The 18,459-nt window shown below is 40.2% G+C and overlaps 2 protein-coding genes across 5 annotated transcripts in view; both read right to left on the bottom strand.

The window, feature by feature from the left end:
- GARRE1 (granule associated Rac and RHOG effector 1) overlaps positions 1 to 4,004 on the bottom strand; it is a 50,683-nt gene extending 46,679 nt beyond the window's left edge. For 3 of the 4 annotated variants that reach the window (XR_011422286.1, XM_023649505.2, XM_014733613.3), the window contains exon 1: positions 2,808 to 3,754. Coding sequence is in view for 3 of the 4 variants with exons in the window: in XM_023649505.2 (XP_023505273.1) it covers positions 2,808 to 3,302 (495 nt within the window). In the remaining variant the exon portion in view is untranslated. Of the gene's footprint in view, positions 1 to 2,807; positions 3,755 to 3,866 lie in introns of those variants that run through there. The other variant, XM_023649503.2, reaches the window with a different exon arrangement.
- LSM14A (LSM14A mRNA processing body assembly factor) overlaps positions 3,977 to 18,459 on the bottom strand; it is a 98,140-nt gene continuing 83,657 nt past the window's right edge. Inside the window, exon 10 of the mRNA XM_070224012.1 lies at positions 3,977 to 4,104. Coding sequence (XP_070080113.1) covers positions 4,093 to 4,104 — 12 coding nt within the window. The 3' untranslated portion in view covers positions 3,977 to 4,092. The remainder of the gene's footprint in view (positions 4,105 to 18,459) is intronic.

Here is an 18,459-nt window from a genome sequence, read left to right as displayed (position 1 = left end):
TTGGAGGGCAAAACGCCATGCAAGTCTAGCTCTGTCTCTGCCAGCACGTGAAGACGTGGCCTGAAGAAGAGCTCAACAATGTTCGGGTTAAAATAAAAGCCTTTGGCCTTATTTTTCAAACCTCTCTTGCCTGAAATTCTAATAAAGCTACAAGCGCTTACGTCATTACAGGATGATAGCTGTAACAGTCTGGGTCTAATACTGTTCAACACTTTCTGAGAGCGGGCAGAGTCCCTAACTGCTTTCTTGCCACATCTCTGCAAAGCAGTGGCCACGCACACTGGTGACTGAATGACATGGTTCTTTACGTAAATCAAACAAAAGCCAAACCTGTACATTTGTAAATGCACAAATACATATCTGTGCATGTACAGACGGCAGTCTGGAGTGGCACACACCAGTCAGTTCCCGTGGTCCCGTCTGGGGAAAGGAATGCGATGGCAGAGTAAAGCAGCAGTTTTAAGTTTCACCACTTGAATTTCTTTTGAGAAGTGTATTTTTAAAAAATATGCTTTATGTATACTTTACATGTAACTTAAAAAATACTTTAAACCTAGGGGCTGGCCCCGTGGCTGAGTGGTTAAGTTCACACGCTCCGCTGCAGGCGGCCCACTGTTTCGTTGGTTCGAATCCTGGGCGTGGACGTGGCACTGCTCATCAAACCACGCTGAGGCGGCGTCCCACATGCCACAACTAGAAGGACCCACAACGAAGAATGTACAACTATGTACTGGGGGCTTTGGGGAGAAAAAGGAAAAATAAAATCTTAAAAAAAAAAAAACTTTAAACCTTGACAAGCCATTTTAAAAACACTTCAAAATGATAATTTCCCTGAATATAAAATATGATCATAGAAAAAATCAGCAATTATAAAGATACTTAGATAGATTCAAAATAGAATGACTCAAGGAGTTATTATACAGGTTCTTTATACTAGCAGGTTCAGCAATCTATAGCTCATGGGCCAAATGCAGTTCTACAGACAGGTCCACAAGGGAAAGCTGGTTTTTACATTTTTTAAAGGGTTATTAAAAAAAAGAAGACGAAGAATATGTGACAGAGACCACATGTAGCCCATGAAGCCTAAAATTTACTGTTTGCCCTCTAAAGAAAAAGTCTGATGATTCCTGATTTACACCAAGAATACTGGGTCTTTTCCAAAATAGTTTTAAATTCCTCTTGGAAATGCCTTCAAAATCACCTTTAAACACAATAAAAATTAGTCTTATTACTTAATAGCCTAGTTTTTTTTTTCTCCTAAATCCAGAGTAATCTAAGTTAGCATACTCAGCCACTTCAATCATCAGATTTGGCTCAGAAGACTGGTGACTTCCTAAAATCAAATACAGCCCCAGAATGGGGAAGGGGACATTCACCCTCCTAACATCCAGAAACCTAAATTCTGGTGTGGGGCTAAAATGCACAAGGACATACGGAAAAATCGAACTCAGAAGAACTCTCTGTGCAGCTAAAAATAATTTAAAAAGTCTAGTGGTGACACTACATAACAGATCACAGTTTAATAAGTCATTTCCTAAACAAAGGAAGGAGAAAGCTCACCTTTACTCTTAGGAAATTTGTATTCTAGTCTTACATTCTAATCTAGAGCCCTGAAGGAGGGCGAACACTTCATTATGACTGTCCAAGACCCTAAGAAACGTACTGAGTAAGAATTGAACGCACCTAAATGTGAATGGTGGTGAGTTTAGAACTGGAAAAATAATTTGTAGGGGCTGGCCCCATGGACAAGTAGTTAGGTTCACGTGCTCTGCTTCAGCAGCCTGAGGATTCACTCGTTCGGATCCTGGGTGCAGACCTAGCACTGCTCATCAAGCCACGCTAAGGCAGCGTCCCACATGGCAGAACTACATATGAGCAGCATCCCATATGGCAGAAGGACCTACAACTAGAATGTACAACTATGTACTGGGGGCTTTGGGGAGAAGAAGGAAAAAAGGAAAAATCTGTCCTGTAAACACGTGTGGAACTTTCTGCACTAAACCACTGGTTCTATCTAATGACAATGCACAAACACAGCTCATCATCACATTTAGAATTCTCGGTCCCTACTATGTACTTTTTTCTTTTTTTAAAGATTTTATTTTTTCCTTTTTCTCCCCAAAGCCCCCCGGTACATAGTTGTATATTCTTCGTTGTGGGTCCTTCTAGTTGTGGCATGTGGGACGCTGCCTCGGCATGGTTTGATGAGCAGTGCCATGTCCACGCCCAGGATTTGAACCAACGAAACCCTGGGCCGCCTGCAGCAGAGCGTGTGAACTTAACCACTCGGCCACAGGGCCAGCCCCCCTACTATGTACTTTTAACAGTATGTTACTTGGAAATTAAGTTTTTTTTTTTCTCTCTCCAGAGCCCCAGTGCACGGTTGTATATTCTAGTTGTAAGTCCTTCTAGTTCTTCTATGTAAGCCACCGCCACAGCATAGCTACTGACAGACAGATGGTGTGGTTCTGCAACCAGGAAACAAACCTGGGCCACCGAAGCAGTGAGAGCAACCAACCTAACCACTAGGCCATCAGGGCTGGCTCTGGAAATTAAGTTCTAATTTGAAAATTTTAAAAATATAAAATAGAGGTTGATTTGTTTGTTTAATAATCTTTTAACCTACATAATTTGAAATGAAAGAAATTCAGAACCTAGCATAAACAAATTTTTTACAAGGATAGAGTATCAATAGGAAGAGTACAAAGATCATCATTACGGTGATTTGGGGAAAAAACTAAGACAACATTCTCACTTACCTCTGGCATATATTTTCTTACCCAAGCATGACATAGAAGATACTCTACCTCAATGTCCTGGAGACTGAATTCCTTCTGATCTGTAAAGTTTGCAGCCCCAGCACTAAGCTCCATCAGCATCTTGGCGATCTCGGGCTTTATGGCTGAAGTCAGCCGACTGGCTGCTTCCATGACATGTTCCTGCACATCTTTGAGCTGCATGGCTGCCTTGGAGTAGTGAGAGTTCCTGAACACAGTGCTGAAGAGATCTGTGAGGAAAGTACTGGCACGGCAGAAGACGTTGAGGGCATCCAGGTACTTGGAGATACCCTGCTGGATGTCAGCGATGGGAGTGGAGTGGGGCATGGCATGGTGGCAGCTGCCTGCAGCAGTCAGACTGCCCAGGGGGGCAGTGGTGGCCGTGGATGCCAGGGGAGCACTCAGTGCTCGGCCCAGCTCAGGCATCGGGTACTGCTGGTGCTGCTGCACCTTCTGCTTGGACCCGCCAAGCAGGAAGCGCCGCTTATAGTCCATTTTACTGTCCTGGGCACTGCAGCAATACATGCGGGAGGGGGAACTGTCCCAGTGACCGTGAGAGGGTCAGGGTTCGGATTCTTCTTTTCCTTAAAACTGTAGCTAGGTATAAAAATACTGGAGTTCTGCAAACCTAAGTTTTAAAAAAGGCATTTCCATGAGGCAGATGACCATGTGATCCAACGCAGACGTGGGAAGGACAACAACAGGTTTATATAATTAATATTTTCACTGTAGGCGGGGCCTCTGACAAAAAATAAAAGTGTGTCCAAAATGCTACTTAAGAACTCTTAGCATTCCACTCTCTTAATAAAAAGATATGCTTGCTAAGAAAAATGTTTACCTATAATTGCTTTGCAGGAATATTTTGATACTTGTATTTACAATGGCAGAAAAATAACTTAACTTTAAAAAATGTTATATAATGTAATATAATGTATCTTCAATATACCAGAAAAGTTAGAACCCAAAAACCCACAAGCTGATCAACAGCAATTTAAAAAGCAGTACAGAATTACTTCACACTAAGTCCTTAAGAAGGAAGATCAAACCTCTGTAGAATTTTGACAGAGCCTGCCTGCCAAATCCATTTACCTGTAAAACTTCTCAGTGTGAAAAATTTCCAAATTTCCTTTAATATTTTCTGAAAACAGGATTCTTTTAAAAAAATGGTATTTGTTATTCTAAGTCTTCTCCTCCTTTCCTTTTGTTTGTTGAGGTAGTGGTTTCCTTGTAACATTAATACGAGGTGCTTCCAGACTGGGTTGGCCCTCAATTGTAAAGTCAGAAGCAAGAATGTACAGACGTATTTGTAAGGCCTCTAAGTCATTTCCTGTAAGGGAGAAAAAAATAAGATAAAGTTAGGAAAGTTACAGGACAATGAGTAATTCTGGAGCATTAACTCCTGAAATGCTATTATCCACAAAGGTGGGCTACAAATGAGTAAGAAATCATATTATAACCTTATAAAAGCAGGTACAACAGTGAGAGTTGAACTATGACATGATGACTGCTGGAAATTTCTCAAGTTGTAGCACAAAAATAACACAACAAAAGAAGTTTGATTCCACACCAACTACTTCAAGCTGAGGCTAACAAGTAACACCTCGAGGAGGGCCTAGATACGTGTTTGTGTTCGGTATTCACTTGTTTCCTCCTCAAAGAGCTCACAAATCCACAAGAGGATCAGAAGAGAACCCAGGTTATGGTGGGGGCTGCTGACAAGTACAGAACTCACAAAACTTTAAGGGAGACTGGAAATGGGAGTGATGAGCAAAGACTGAGAGAAATCAAGATGGTTGTCATGAAGAAAATGTTCCTCTGAGGTAGGCCTTGATTGTAGGATAGGTTTTGACAAACGCAAAAGGGATGAGTGGGGCTCACCAGGTAAAAAGATCACCACAACAAAGGCCCTGAGAAGGATGGCATAGGGTTTGTTCTGGATACCCAGATGGGCTGAAGGAGCAGACAGAAAGACAGAGCCTGGAGAGGGGAGTGGCTGGCAGGAGGTTTGCAGACAAGATTTTTCTCATCCTCACCTGGGTAGCAGTTTCCCCTCTGGAGGTTCAAAGGGAAGCCCAGCAGGGTGTGCCAGTTCTTACCCCTTGGGGTAGCTTCTGTGGAGCCCCTGGCTCTAGATAGGTTCAAACAGCAATGACTGCAAATCTCTGGTTGTAGTTACAATGGTGGAGTCGTGACTCTTCTCACATAGCTAATAGGGTTCACACTTGCCTGAACTATCTGTTCTCCCAAACCTAACAATAGTTCAAATATATTTTACAGAGTGTTGTATTTAGTCTATATTAAACTTCAATCTATATGATGTCTGAATATAGTTTACTCATTGATAACTAGATTTTTCTTTCTTTCCATTTTCCTTTTTCTTTAGATAAAAATAAATACAAGTCATATTTTGTCACTCATCATGACCAATTACCATGCCTCCTTTATCGTTCTACGCTTGCACAAGCAAACCAGGAAGGTAGGTAGGTCACAAAAGCAAGAGATGAGAAAAGCGCTGTAGATACAAACACATACTCTGAAAGTGTAGCAACCTTAACCTAGCTAGCATTTCCTAACTAGGTTAAGTTCAACTAAACTGGCCACCATCTGTAGCTCTGCGTTCAAGAGACTCTTGACTCTTAAAAAAATTCTCATAAGCTTTTCAAAAAACAACATATCAAGTGGCTACTTGTCAGAAATCTGCTCCCAAATGTTCTTTTTTCAAATTCATGACAAGAAGGCAATCATATCTATCCCTACCCAAGTGCTCCATTACTATCAACATGGCTTTAAAATTCTGATGTACAAGAGAAGCACTCAACAGGAGTGGGGAAGGAGGGAAGGCTGCTCACAGAGAAACTGTGTGGTCTGAGAAGCAAACCATCCCTTGAGTTGGCCACAGTGAGTGTCTGGAGCAACCCTGACGGGCACTCTTTCTTTGCTCTGTGTTGCACACCTGTGCCTCTGGCTCTGAGAGTCCATTCCTCTGCCAGATGGTCCCAGAAGGCCAAGGAAGACTCACATATTTACCTAATTTTTTAAGATTTTAATTTTTCCTTTTTCTCACTAAAGCCCCCCCGGTACACAGTTGTGTATTTTTAGTTGTGGGTCCTTCTAGTTGTGGCATGTGGGATGCTGTCTCAGCATGGCTTGATGAGCGGTGCCACGTCCGCACCCAGGATTCGAACTGGTGAAACCCTGGGCTGCCGCAACGGAGTGCGTGAACTTAACCACTCGGCCATGGAGCTGGACCTATTTACCTAATTTTTCAAAAAGGATCATAAACATTAAACTTTTCTTCACTTTACATGCTTCCAATATTTAGGTGAATGACACTTGTAAACGCTTAAAAATGTACTACCTCGCCAAATTAATTTACAATTTCAATGCAATCGCTATTAAAATTCAAACTACCTTTTTTATAGAAATGGCAAACTGATCCTAAAATTCATATGGAAATGCAAGGGACCCAAGAAGGCCAAAACAAATATTCAAAAAAATATGTTGGAGGACTCACACTTTCCGATTGGAAAACCCACTATAAAGCTATAGTAATCAAGACAGTGGAATATTGGCACAAGGAAAGATACATACATTAACGGAATAGAATTAAGAGTTTAGAATAAACCCATACATCTGTGGTCAACTGATTTTAGACAAGGGTGCCCAAACCATTCAGTTGGGAAAGAATAGTTTTTTCAATAAGAGGTGCTGGGCCAACTAGGTATCCATATGCAAAGGAATGAATATGGACCCCTATCTTATATCATACACAAAAATTAATTCAAAATGGATCAAAGACCTAAATGTAACAACTAAAATGATAAAACTCTTAAAGAAAACACAGGCGTAAATCTTGGTGAACTTGGATTAGGATATGATTTCTTAGACATGACATCTAAAACACAAGTAACAAAGGAAAAAAAAGATAAACTGGACTTCATCAAAATTAAAAACACTTGCGCATGAAAGGTTACTATCAAGGTGAAGAGACAATCCATAGTATGAGAATAAATATTTGAAAATCATGTATCTCTGAAGGGTTTAGTATCCAGAACATATTACAAAAACTCTTAAAATTCAACAATAAAATGACAATTTATTAGCAGATGGGCAAAGGATTTGAATAGATATTTCTCCAAAGATACAAAACTGGCCAATAAGCAAACGAAAAGATGCTCAACATGGTTAGTCACTAGGAAAATACAAATCAAAACCACAATAAGATACAATTTCATACACACTAGGTTGGCTACAATAAAAATAAACAAAAAAACAAACAGAGAATAAGTGTGGGTGAGAATGTGGAGAAACTAGAACCCTCATACATTGCTGGTAGGAATGCAAGATGATACTGCCACTGTAAAAAGCAGTTTGGCAGTTCCTTAAAATGTTAGAGAGTTGCCACATGACCAAGTAATTCCACTCTTAAGTATATACTCAAGAAAACTGAAAACATAAGTTAATATAAAAACTTGCACATGAATGTCCATAGCAGCATTATTAATAATAGCCAAAAAATAGAAACAACCCAATGTCTATCAACTGATGAATGAATAAACTAAATTGTATGGTATAGCCATACAATGGAATATTATTCAGCCATAAAAAAGGAGTAAGAACTGATAAATACTACAACATGGATGAACTTTGAAAACATTATGGTAAGTGAAAGAAGCCAGACACAGAAGGTCCTATAACGTGAGAGTCCATTGACATGAAACATCCAGATAAGGCAAATCTGTAGAGAGAGAAAAAAGTAGATTAGTGGTTGCCAGGAGCTGAGAGGAAGGGAATAGGGAATGACTGCTCATTAATACAGAGTTTCTTTTTGGAGTGATGAAAATGTTCTGGAATTAGATGGTGGTGATGGGCACACAACTTTACTAATATACTAAAACCCACTGAATTTCACACCTTAAACCAGTGAATTTTATGGTATATAAATTATATATCAATAAAAAGAAAGAAGGAAATAGGGAAAAATATATACTACTGACCTCCAGAAATGTCTGTTTAGAACAGATGAACAAAGGTCTGATATGCGACATACGAAAAATGATCCATTGGTAACTGGGTGGATCTTCAGCTGGTGTGTGTGGCTGGTGACTAACCAGTGTGGTAATTATCTGGGTACTTACTTGGAGATAATAAAACAAGCACTGTTACTGTAACTTGTGGACTTTCCTATGTGTTATTCTTCAGGAAAAAATTAAAGGAAGAAACAAAGAGTTAACCGGCACAGAAAGGAGGGAGGCTTGGGTAAGGAAGCTTATTCCAGGTGGAACAGTCTTGGGGAGGTGAAACCTAGAAGGCAGTCCACAGAGACTACCAAATGGCTGGTCTCAATCAAATCTCCCTCCTCCATTACAACAAACCAGTGGGGCCAAGAATATGGGCGCTGCACTACTCTGAAATGTATGTGCTTTCATAACTAACTTAGGGTGAAGAAAACGTCCTAAATGAAAAGCCTTTACAAGCTTTAAGATTCAGACCCAGGGGTTGGCACAGTGGTTAAATTTGTGCACTCCACTTGGTGGCCTGGGGTTTGCAGGTTCAGATCCTGGGTGCAGACCTACACTGCTCACCAAGCCATGCTGTGGCAGCATTCCACACAGAAGAACTAGAGGGATATACAACTATGTGTTGGGGCTTTGGGGAGGAAAAAAGAAGATTCAGACCTAATCCAAACTACAATTTCACGATTAAGAAAAGAACAGATTCATCAAAATAAAAACCCAAAACGAATGGGGAGAGGACTGACATCATCAAAAATGGCAGAGTAAGGACCTCTAAAAATTCTCTCCTCCATAAAAACAATGAGAAAGCTGGCAAAAATGCTCAGAATCAACTTTTTCAAAACTCTAGAAATTAACAGGCTTGCAGCAAAGTGGGGTGTGTTTATTCAAGAAAAACAGCTGAATCAATAAGAAGAATGAGCTTTGTAGCATCTTAACTTGACCTAGTTCCAGTCTCTGCTCTCTAACTCTACGGTAGCCTTGAAAACTAGCAGCTGCATTTGAAGAGAAAACCAAAAGGCAGGTAGCCACTGGAGGGAACAGAACTCAGTTAGAGCTCCTTCAGAGTTTCAGCTGCAGGAAATGATCATTATTTGACCTACCTGGAAGTCAGGTACCTAGAAGTTTCCATTGCAAGAGTCTCTGTTTCACCTGACTTGGAACTCAATTGGAGAGGGGAAAGAAACTGACTTTCACAGTTGTCGCATTATATCAGTTAAAATGTTCAATTTTCAATTAAAATTTACAAGACATGTAAAGAAACAAGAAAGTAATGCCCATACACAGGGAAAAAAAACCCAAACAGAAACAATTCCTGAGTAAACCCAGATGTTAGATTTACTAGACAAAGACTTAAAATCAACTATTTTAAATACGTTTAAAGAACTAAAGGAAACCATATCTAAAGAACTAAAGGAAAGTATGAGAATGATGTCTGAGTAAATACAGAATACTAATAAAAGTTAGAAATTATATTAAAAAAAGAAACAATAGAAATTCTGGAGTTGAAAAATATACCTGACATAAAAAAATATACTAAGTGGCTCAACAGCAGATTTGAGTAGGAATCAGTGAATCTGAAGATACATCAATTGAGATAATCCAGTCTGAGGAACAGAAAGAAAAAAGAATGAAGCAAAAAGAGAAGAGCCCCAGAGACCTGTGGCACACCATCAAGCATACTGGCATCATATAACAGGATGCCCAGAAAGAAAGGAGAGAGAACGGCACAGAAAGGATATTTGAAGAAATAATAGCCAAAAACTTCTCAAATTTGATGAAAAACATGAATCTACACATCCATGAAGCTCAACAAACTCCAAGTAAGATAAACTCAAAGAAATCCACGTAGACACAGAATAATCAAATTGCCTCAAGCAAAAGAAAAAGAGAGAATCTTGAAAGTAGCAAGACAGAAAGAAGCAATTCATCATGCACAGTTGATTCTTATCGTTTACAGGTAGTTATATAAAATCGCCACAAACACTGAATTAGCAAATACCGAATCAGTACTCCTGGAAGACATACGGAGGTAAATTCCTGTGAGCCTCTGGTCAAAACATTTTCATCGACCAATCAAACATAACCTTGTTTCATGTGTGTTTCTGTTTAAAGATATCTTATTTAACATAGACTGTTGATTCACTGACATTGAACTCACAGTCAACAGCACTATAACTCATGCCAGAATGAAGCTCATCTAACGCATGTATTTTCTCTGTAAGGCACATCACAGCCTTCTTGGGCTCAGCAACACTAAACAGCACTTCAGCACTACACTTAGGGGGCATTTTAAACAGTGAAATTGCCAACAAAAAGTATAAAACTGCAAAAAACATGGCACTAAATAGACTATGAAAGGACCTTTGTTCACAGTCTCAGAGCTGAAGTAAGAAGGGAGAGCATCACCTTGTTTGACCTCCAATGGGGGTGTGCACATCGGGCAATTCAAATTTTTTGCCACGCTGCACGTGTCCACAAATGACCACAAGAGCTCCACAGTATTGATTTTGTTATAAATAAATTTTAGCCAGTAAGCCAATCCACAAATACAGAATCTGAGAATCATGAGGGCCAACCATAGATAACACTACTTGAAATACCTGTATTCCCAACATAATTGGGTACTCTTCTTAAAAATCTAATATACAAAAATATCAACCTATGAAACAAATAATCAGAGGATTACTGAACATCTTCAAAGATACATGGGCGTGCCTTTAAATAGTGAAGACTGAATATATTTAATCTAATATTTCAACAATTCCATTACACATAAACTTTCAGGATTTCATTATAATTTTTAAAGGCTCAAGCCTATATATTTAAGGTACAGTCTAATTGATAATTTAGAAGTATATAATTTATAAAGACAAATTTATGCTTTAAAAGAACAGTTATGTCTGGTGGATCATTTACTCCTCCCCCCTTTTAAGAATGCATTATTTTGAAAATAAAAAATAAATTTTCTGAAAGTTAAACAAATTGAGGAGTTACATTATTAGTCATTAAACTTTTTATTTTAGTGCTAAGCTCACAGTGAAAATTTTTATTAAAATGTCAATGGAAGGGCTGGCCTGGTGGTGCAGCCAGTAAGTGCGCACGTTCCGCTTCGGCAGCCCAGGGTTCACCAGTTCAGATCCCGGGTGCGGACATGGCACCACTTGGGAAGCCAGGCTGTGGTAGGTGTCCCACATATAAAGTAGAGGAAGATGGGCATGGATGTTAACTCAGGGCCAGTCTTCCTCAGCAAAAAGAGGAGGATTGGCGGCAGATGTTAGCCAAAAACAGAATGGGCATTTTTTAAGCAATTTTTTTCACAAGATGCCTACTAACATTAACTTTATTAAGACTAGGGTGAAAAGAAAGAAGCCGCCAATGAAAACCAATCGTGGCCTAAGGACATTCTTCCCTGACATTAGAAAAAGAACACCACTCTTAATTGAGTGACTACTAAAATGCTGAATCCTGGGGTACAATCCAAATCTAACGAATCAACCTTTGGGGGTAAGAGCAGAGAATACGCATATTTCACAAGATCCCCAGGTGATTCTGACGCATGCTATAATTTGAGAACTGAATGGGCCAGCTGAAAACCTGCTCAAAGCCACAAGGATGAGTATACCTGATCAGGGACACCTGAAGACGCTGACTGTCTAAACACCACTTAACACAACTCAGGTATTTCACCAATACTCCTATCCATTCAAGAATCCAGACAGGGCCCCACCCACCCGCAATGTGATAAATGACTATTTTCGAGGACCAAGGGTCTGGTGGGACAATGCAATGAAAACTTCTGTTCGTATCATAATTGTTTCTAACAAGACCACCTAAGTCTCACAGTCAAACCTGGGATTGTTCCCCAGGCAGAGAGAACAACCAAGCCCCTTAAGAAAATAAAACTGTTTTTTTCACTTAGTCTTAATAGATCTGGTGTTCCTGTGCTGTTCTTCACCGGAATCAAAACTAGAGAGTGTTGAATTCAAGGATTCATGGAATTGAAATACCACTCAAGTTCTATCATTTTCAAATGGGATTTTGCCAAGAAACAACATGCAGTGAAGGTGGCAACATCCACCTAAGGATCCTCTTCATGGCAGCGATCATGATACCCCTGACAAAATACTGCTGGAAGCTGAGTGATGGGCACAAGAGGTTCACCAGATCGTTTGTTCTATTGTATTTGACTGAACATTTCTTTCATAAAAAGTTTAAAATGCACACCAGCATGTATACAAACACTTGGATATATCCCTTTTTTTAAAAAAATAAAATTCTTCTCAATGCTTGTCTTACTATTTTTTGAATGCTTTCCCCCCATATTTATCTGCCTGAAGGGCTAAAATATGTTCAATCCATTTAAGGACATTTCTGTACTGTCTTAAAAAGAATTTTCACTAGGAAAATATTCACCATTTATGAATCCATTATTCACACTACATGGAAATAAATATGCATTGTGAAAGACCTCAGAAGTTAGTGTGTAGCCAAGACTTGTAAGATTTATGTACTGTATTCATAAGTTTTAATGCTGCCTAAGATTCTCAAACACATAGGAGAAAAAGACATTTTAATGGGTAAGTTACATCTTTTCAACACCACAATAATTTGCAAAAGTTTTCAATAGATTAAAATTGAATTCAGACCTCATTACATCATGTAAAATATTTCTGCACTCAAACTCATGGGCAATTTCTATTTCGAACAATAACAAAGAATATGCTTGAAACTAGACAAAAGATAAGGATAAAAGGGTTTTCTTATACCCATAACTGATAACTCACAAAACCTGAAGAACTTCCCTTTAGAGAGTCCAGCAGATAAGAGAGTGGCCTTGGGGGCCAACTAACTGGGTGAGATCCTGGCTCTGCCACTTACCAGCTATGTGACCTTGGGCAAGTTCTGTAACCTCTCTGTGCTCAGTTTCATCATCTGTAAAATAGGGATAGTAACAGTAACTACTGTTATTGAGTTAAATGAGTTATACATATAAAGCACATAGAATAGTGTCTGGCACATATTAAGAACTAAATGTTTGATGATCTTATTATTATCACTCCCAGACAATAAGTGAAAGTAAGCAGGCCTTGTTATCTCTGCTTGTCTGGAAAAAAGTTACTGATAAACAAAAAAGGTCTGGTAAAGTCACCCACTCCCTGAAGTGAGTAGACATCTACCTAACTTGGGCCAGCAACATCACATGTTTCAGAGATGTGATAGCTATAATTTGTGAACACAGAGAATAATTTTAAATTCATTTCAGTCATTAAGCCAACAGAGAAAATGGAGTGAAAGGCAGTCCCGTTGTCAGCGACGGTATGGCACCAAGTAGCTTCATTTCAATACGGTAGGCTAAATAAACACACATATGTACTTAGTTCCCCATTGTCCTCAAATCCCAACATAACAGTAAAGACGTTCACATGGGAACCACAGCACAACAGCAATGGCAGGGCTGAGGGACAGAGTCTATTTAAATGCTGGGCACTTTCTAGAAGATGGAGAGAAAGCAGAGGAAATTATAGGACAAGATAGACCAGAGCAGAGCTGGACACTTCCCAGTACTTGCAGAGCCAAAGGCGGGCAGAGAAGTAGAGCCCTTTTTCCTGGAGGAGCTGGATAAATGCCCAGCTTTGAGCCAGCAGGTACAGAAATCAGGAGTGGAAATAGGTTCATTAACCTGATCTCCTGCATACTTCTCCCTCCTGGTCACTGAATCAGTCAACTCCTACTAAGGCAAGAGGACTGTTGGAAAAACAAGAACCTCTTGTCAATTACCTATATAATCAACTCAGTTCTTCATTGATAAGGATTGATAAGTGAAAGACAACCAAGAGGACAAAAAAGGACAACTAAGATAAAAAGCAGATCAAACCCCAGAAGAAACACGTATTTTAGGTTCTATAAAAATACCAGAAAAGATGGGGCCGGCCCCGTGGCCAAGTGGTTAAGTTCGTGCTCTCTGCTTCAGCGGCCCACGGTTTCACTGGTTCGGATCCTGGGCACGGACACGGCACCGCTTGTCAGGCCATGCTGAGGCGGCATCCCACATGCCACAACTAGAAGGACCCACAACTAAAATATACAACTATGCACTGGAGGGATTTGGGGAGAAAAAAGCACAACAAAAAAAACCAGAGTTTGGACTTGGCAATGATTTCTTAGATACGACAGCAATAGCTAGATAACAAAAGAAAAAATAGACAAATTAAAATTTTTGTACATCAAAACACACTATCAACAAAGTGAAAAGGCAACTCACAGAGCGGGAGAAAATATTTGTAAATTATATATCTGAAAAGGATTAATATCCAGAATATATAAAGAACTCCTACAACTCAAACATTAAAAAAAATTCAATTTTAAAATGGGCAAAGGACTTGAACAGATATTTGCCCAAAGAAACAGACAAATGGCCAATAAGACATAAAAAGATGCTCAACATCATTAGCTATCAGGGAAATGGTAAATAAAACCACAAGATATCACTTCACAACCTCTATGATGGCTATAATCAAAAAGACGGAGGATAACAAGCATTGGCAAGGATGTGGAGAAATTGGAATCCTCACATACTGTCAGTGGGAGTGTAAAATGGTGCAGATATTTTGGAAAACAGTCTGGCAGTACCTCAAACGGTTAAACCTCGAATTACCATATAACTGAGCAATTCCACAACTATGTATACCCAAGAGAAATGAGAAATGAAAAACATATGTCTACACAAAAACCTGTATATGAAAGCTTACAAGAATATTCTACATAATAGTAAAAACGTGGAGACAACCCAAATGTCTATCAACTGATGAATGGATAAACAAAATGCAGTACGGCCATACAATTGCATAGTATTATTCAGGCATAAAAAGGAATGAAGTACTGACACATGCTACAACATGGATGAGCCTTGAAAGCATTATGCTAAGTGAAAGAAGCCAGACACAAAAGGCCACTTATTGTAGGATTCCATTAATATGAAATGTCCAGAACAGGCAAATCCATTGAAACAGAAAGTAGATTAATGGTTGCTGAGGGCTGGGGTGGATGGGAAGAACGAGGAGTGACTGCTAATGGGTACAAGGTTTCTCTTCAGAGGGATGAAAATATTCTAAAATTGACTGTGCTGGTGGTGATTGTATAACTCTGTGAATATACTAAAAATCATTGAATTATACACTTTAAATGGGTAAAGTTGTAAGGTATGTAAGTTATATTTCAATAAAGCTGTCATAAAAAAAAAAAGATGAACCATTCCACAAACAATTCCCTCCTCAGAGAAAAAATACAGAAAATTTTCTCTCTTCTCCAGTCTACAACCATGTAAATCTAAATATCTACTCTTGATAATGTGGAGACACCACAGGAAATTCTTTAGGGAGATTAGTGAAGTTATTGTCTATGAAGTTCAAAGCCCAACCATTTCTATGTTTTTTGTCAGTTCAGAATGACACAAGCCATATTTAGAAATGCACTCCAGAAAAATGCTTTGAAGAATTTTATTCTCAACAATCATGAATTCAAAATATCTATCCAGGCAAGAGAAAATGCCAGAAAGATTCAGTTCTTTGTTCCCTCCCTTTTTATGACTCTACTTTTTTGTCTCCCCTTATATGTTATCATATTAAAAAGAGCGAAGCAGGGGCTGGCCCCGTGGTCCAGTGGTTGGGTCCGCACGCTCCGCTTCGGTGGCCCAGGGTTTTGCCGATTCTGATCCCGGGCACAGACATGGCACTACTCATCAAGCCAGACTGCGTCAGCGTCCCACATAGCACGACCGGAGGCACTCACAGCTAGAATATACAACTATGTACTGGGGGGGTTTGAGGGAGAAGAAGAAGAAGAAAAAGAGTGAAGCGCAACTCCATAGATGCTGCTATGAAAAGACGCTGGCTCTCCCAGCTCCCCTCCTGCCCCTCCGGCTACTCTTAGTTGCCTATTTGAGCCACTCCTCCTCTGACAGACCTGAAGTGCTGTGGTTCCACAGAGCTCTAAGCTGTGCCCTGTCTGTTTCTATGATCAACATGATATCCTTGGGAGGAATCCTAAATCCATCTCTCTAGTCCAGATCTTTCTCCTGTGCTCCAGAGTCCAAATATTCAACTGCCTACTGGACAGGTCCCCAAATCAAAAGTCCAAAACCAACTTTCTTCAGTCCTTCAGTGTTCCTTTCCTGTCTTGGTGAATGGCATCACCATCCACCTACTTGAACAGGCCAGAAACCTGGGAGTTATCCTCTACTACTCACTCTTTTACATCCAATTAATCGTTTAGTCATATCCTTCTTACCTCCTTAATCTCTCAAGTCTTTTCCCTTCTCTCTATCTTCACTGCCAATCCAAAGCTAGACCATCTTTACCTCTTGCCTGAATTACTGACGAGCCTCCTCAGTGATCTTCCAAATACCTGGACTGCTCCCCTCTGGTAGCCATGTGATTGTTCTAGAGGGAATTTAATCACACCATGCTCCTGTTTAAAATATGTCATGGCTCTCCACTACTCTTCCCAAGTTTCTTGCCCCAAAACTCTGCCTGAAATTGCCCAATTCTTGCTTGTGCCATCTTCCCTCTCACCATCTACATGTTAAGTTCCCTCCGCCTGGAAAGCTCCCCGGCTTACTCCCACTCCTGGATGTCTAACATAGACGTCACCTCCTCTGGGAAGCCAGCTTGACAAAGACTGAGCTGGGAGCCCCTCTGTGTGCTACCATAACACCCTGTTTTTAGCCCCATCTTAGCATTATTTTTGCTGTATTGTAACATACCACATCACAACTGCCAGTTCCCGTGTTCCCTGCCACCTCCAAGCCCCAGATCACTGCCCTCCTTCAAGACATTCAAGAGTGCTAAGCACACTGTGAACACTCTACAGGTATTCGTTGAACGATCAGTTCACCCTCAGTATTTATTTAATGGTTATTTCTATACAGCATTCATACAGTCAGCCTTGCCATCCACAAAGGCAGTAGTTAAGTGCTAGAAATTAGGTTTTGCTTGAAAAAAAAAAAAGCTGCTGCTGACATGCCATGTTCACACAAGTACTCAACAAAATGGACCGTTCATTAAGTGCCTACAATGTGTCAGGCATTATATCTGGAGCTTTCGATACGTAATCTCATTTAATCCTCACCAGAACCCTAAAATAAAAGAGCTGACATTAACTGAAGGAGCAGTAAGTGCCAGGCACTGTGCAATTCACTTTACATACGCTATCTGATTTAATTCTCACAGTGACCCTGTGAGGTGGTTGAGATATCTAAAGAGGTTAAGGGAGTTCTTCAAGTTCTCGCCACTTGGCTAAGGCAGAGCTGGGTTGGGGCCTGGTAGTCAGCCGCCAGAGGCTGAGCTCTCCATCACTGCACTACTCTACCTCTGTCAAACATCCAGACCATGCCATTCTGTTTGTCACTCTGAGGAGATGGTTTGAAGCTGTAGGCTTCTTGGAAATTATAGGAATTGAGCTGCAGCAATGAGAAGAAAAGTAAAGTGATCTCTCTTTAGGAGATCAGACCCATATCCCTTGCTGATGACACCCAAATTTAACTTTCCAATCAAGACCCCTCTCTCCCAGGACTAGACTCATGTCTTCGAGTCCTTCACATTTTACCTAGTCATCCTTCCATTCCCTGCTCCTCCTGCTGTATTTACTACCTTGGTTAAAGGCACTACCAACTCTGAGCCTAAACCTAAGGTGTTATCCCAGACGGTCCCTGTCCTGTTCCCTTACCTTTCTACCTAAACACTCAATCCCACCAGTCCTATTTCCCTTGTCTACAGCAACTGCTCCATAAATGTTAGCTAGTATTACTATTACTAAATGCCTCTCATTCTCTCCTTTATACCCACACTGTTCAGCTTCCAAGAAACTAGCCTTCTGGAGCAAGTAAGATCAAGGCTGAGAGAATGCCTTCTATGAGGAGCAGAGCCAAGTTGCCGGACGCCCAGGCCCCAGCTCTTTCAATGAAAGCACATAGAAAGTATACTTCAAAGTTGGCTGTTTTACAATAGCAAATCCAAGTAGCAAACTAAAAATGTATGAGAATGTCAAATACTGGAACAGAAACTAACAAATGGCTCCAATCCCAAAGAACCAAACATTCTATTTTATTCCATTTCATAAAATTAGTAACTCAGGTTTCAATCCTTTAACACAAATGCTACACACACACACACAGAGCGGACATTTGGCAATGTCTGGAAACATTTCTGGGTTGTCACAACTGGGGGAGTGCTATCAGGCAGAGGCCAGAAATGCTGCTAAATATCCTACAATGCACAGGACAGCCCGCCTGTTCACACAAAGACAAAGAATTAGCCACCCAAAAGGTCAAGAGTGCTGCTATTAAGAAACTGCTAAACAAATGCTTTGCCTCCTTGCACATTCAAGTTACCTAATATATAAAAAGTTACTTCTTTCTAGGAAGAAGATACAAACTTGCCCCACAAATTAAGCTACCGTCCATAAGACAGTAAGAGGTATCCCAGGAAAAGAGGTGGGTAAAGGCTAAATAAGTGGTTTAGAAAACAATGCCATGAGTTCTGAGGAAGGAGTGCCACAGAGGCTAAGGCCCTGGTCAAAGATCTGGGAGAGCAGCAGGGACCCCTCAGTTCACTCTGGGCCTGCCAGTTAAGGCCCCACAAAGTAACCAGAATCCACTTTGCCAGCCT

This window comes from Equus caballus, chromosome 10 (assembly GCF_041296265.1).
Source record: "Equus caballus isolate H_3958 breed thoroughbred chromosome 10, TB-T2T, whole genome shotgun sequence".
NCBI lineage: Eukaryota > Metazoa > Chordata > Mammalia > Perissodactyla > Equidae > Equus > Equus caballus.
This window is presented reverse-complemented; position numbering and strand designations above follow the sequence as displayed.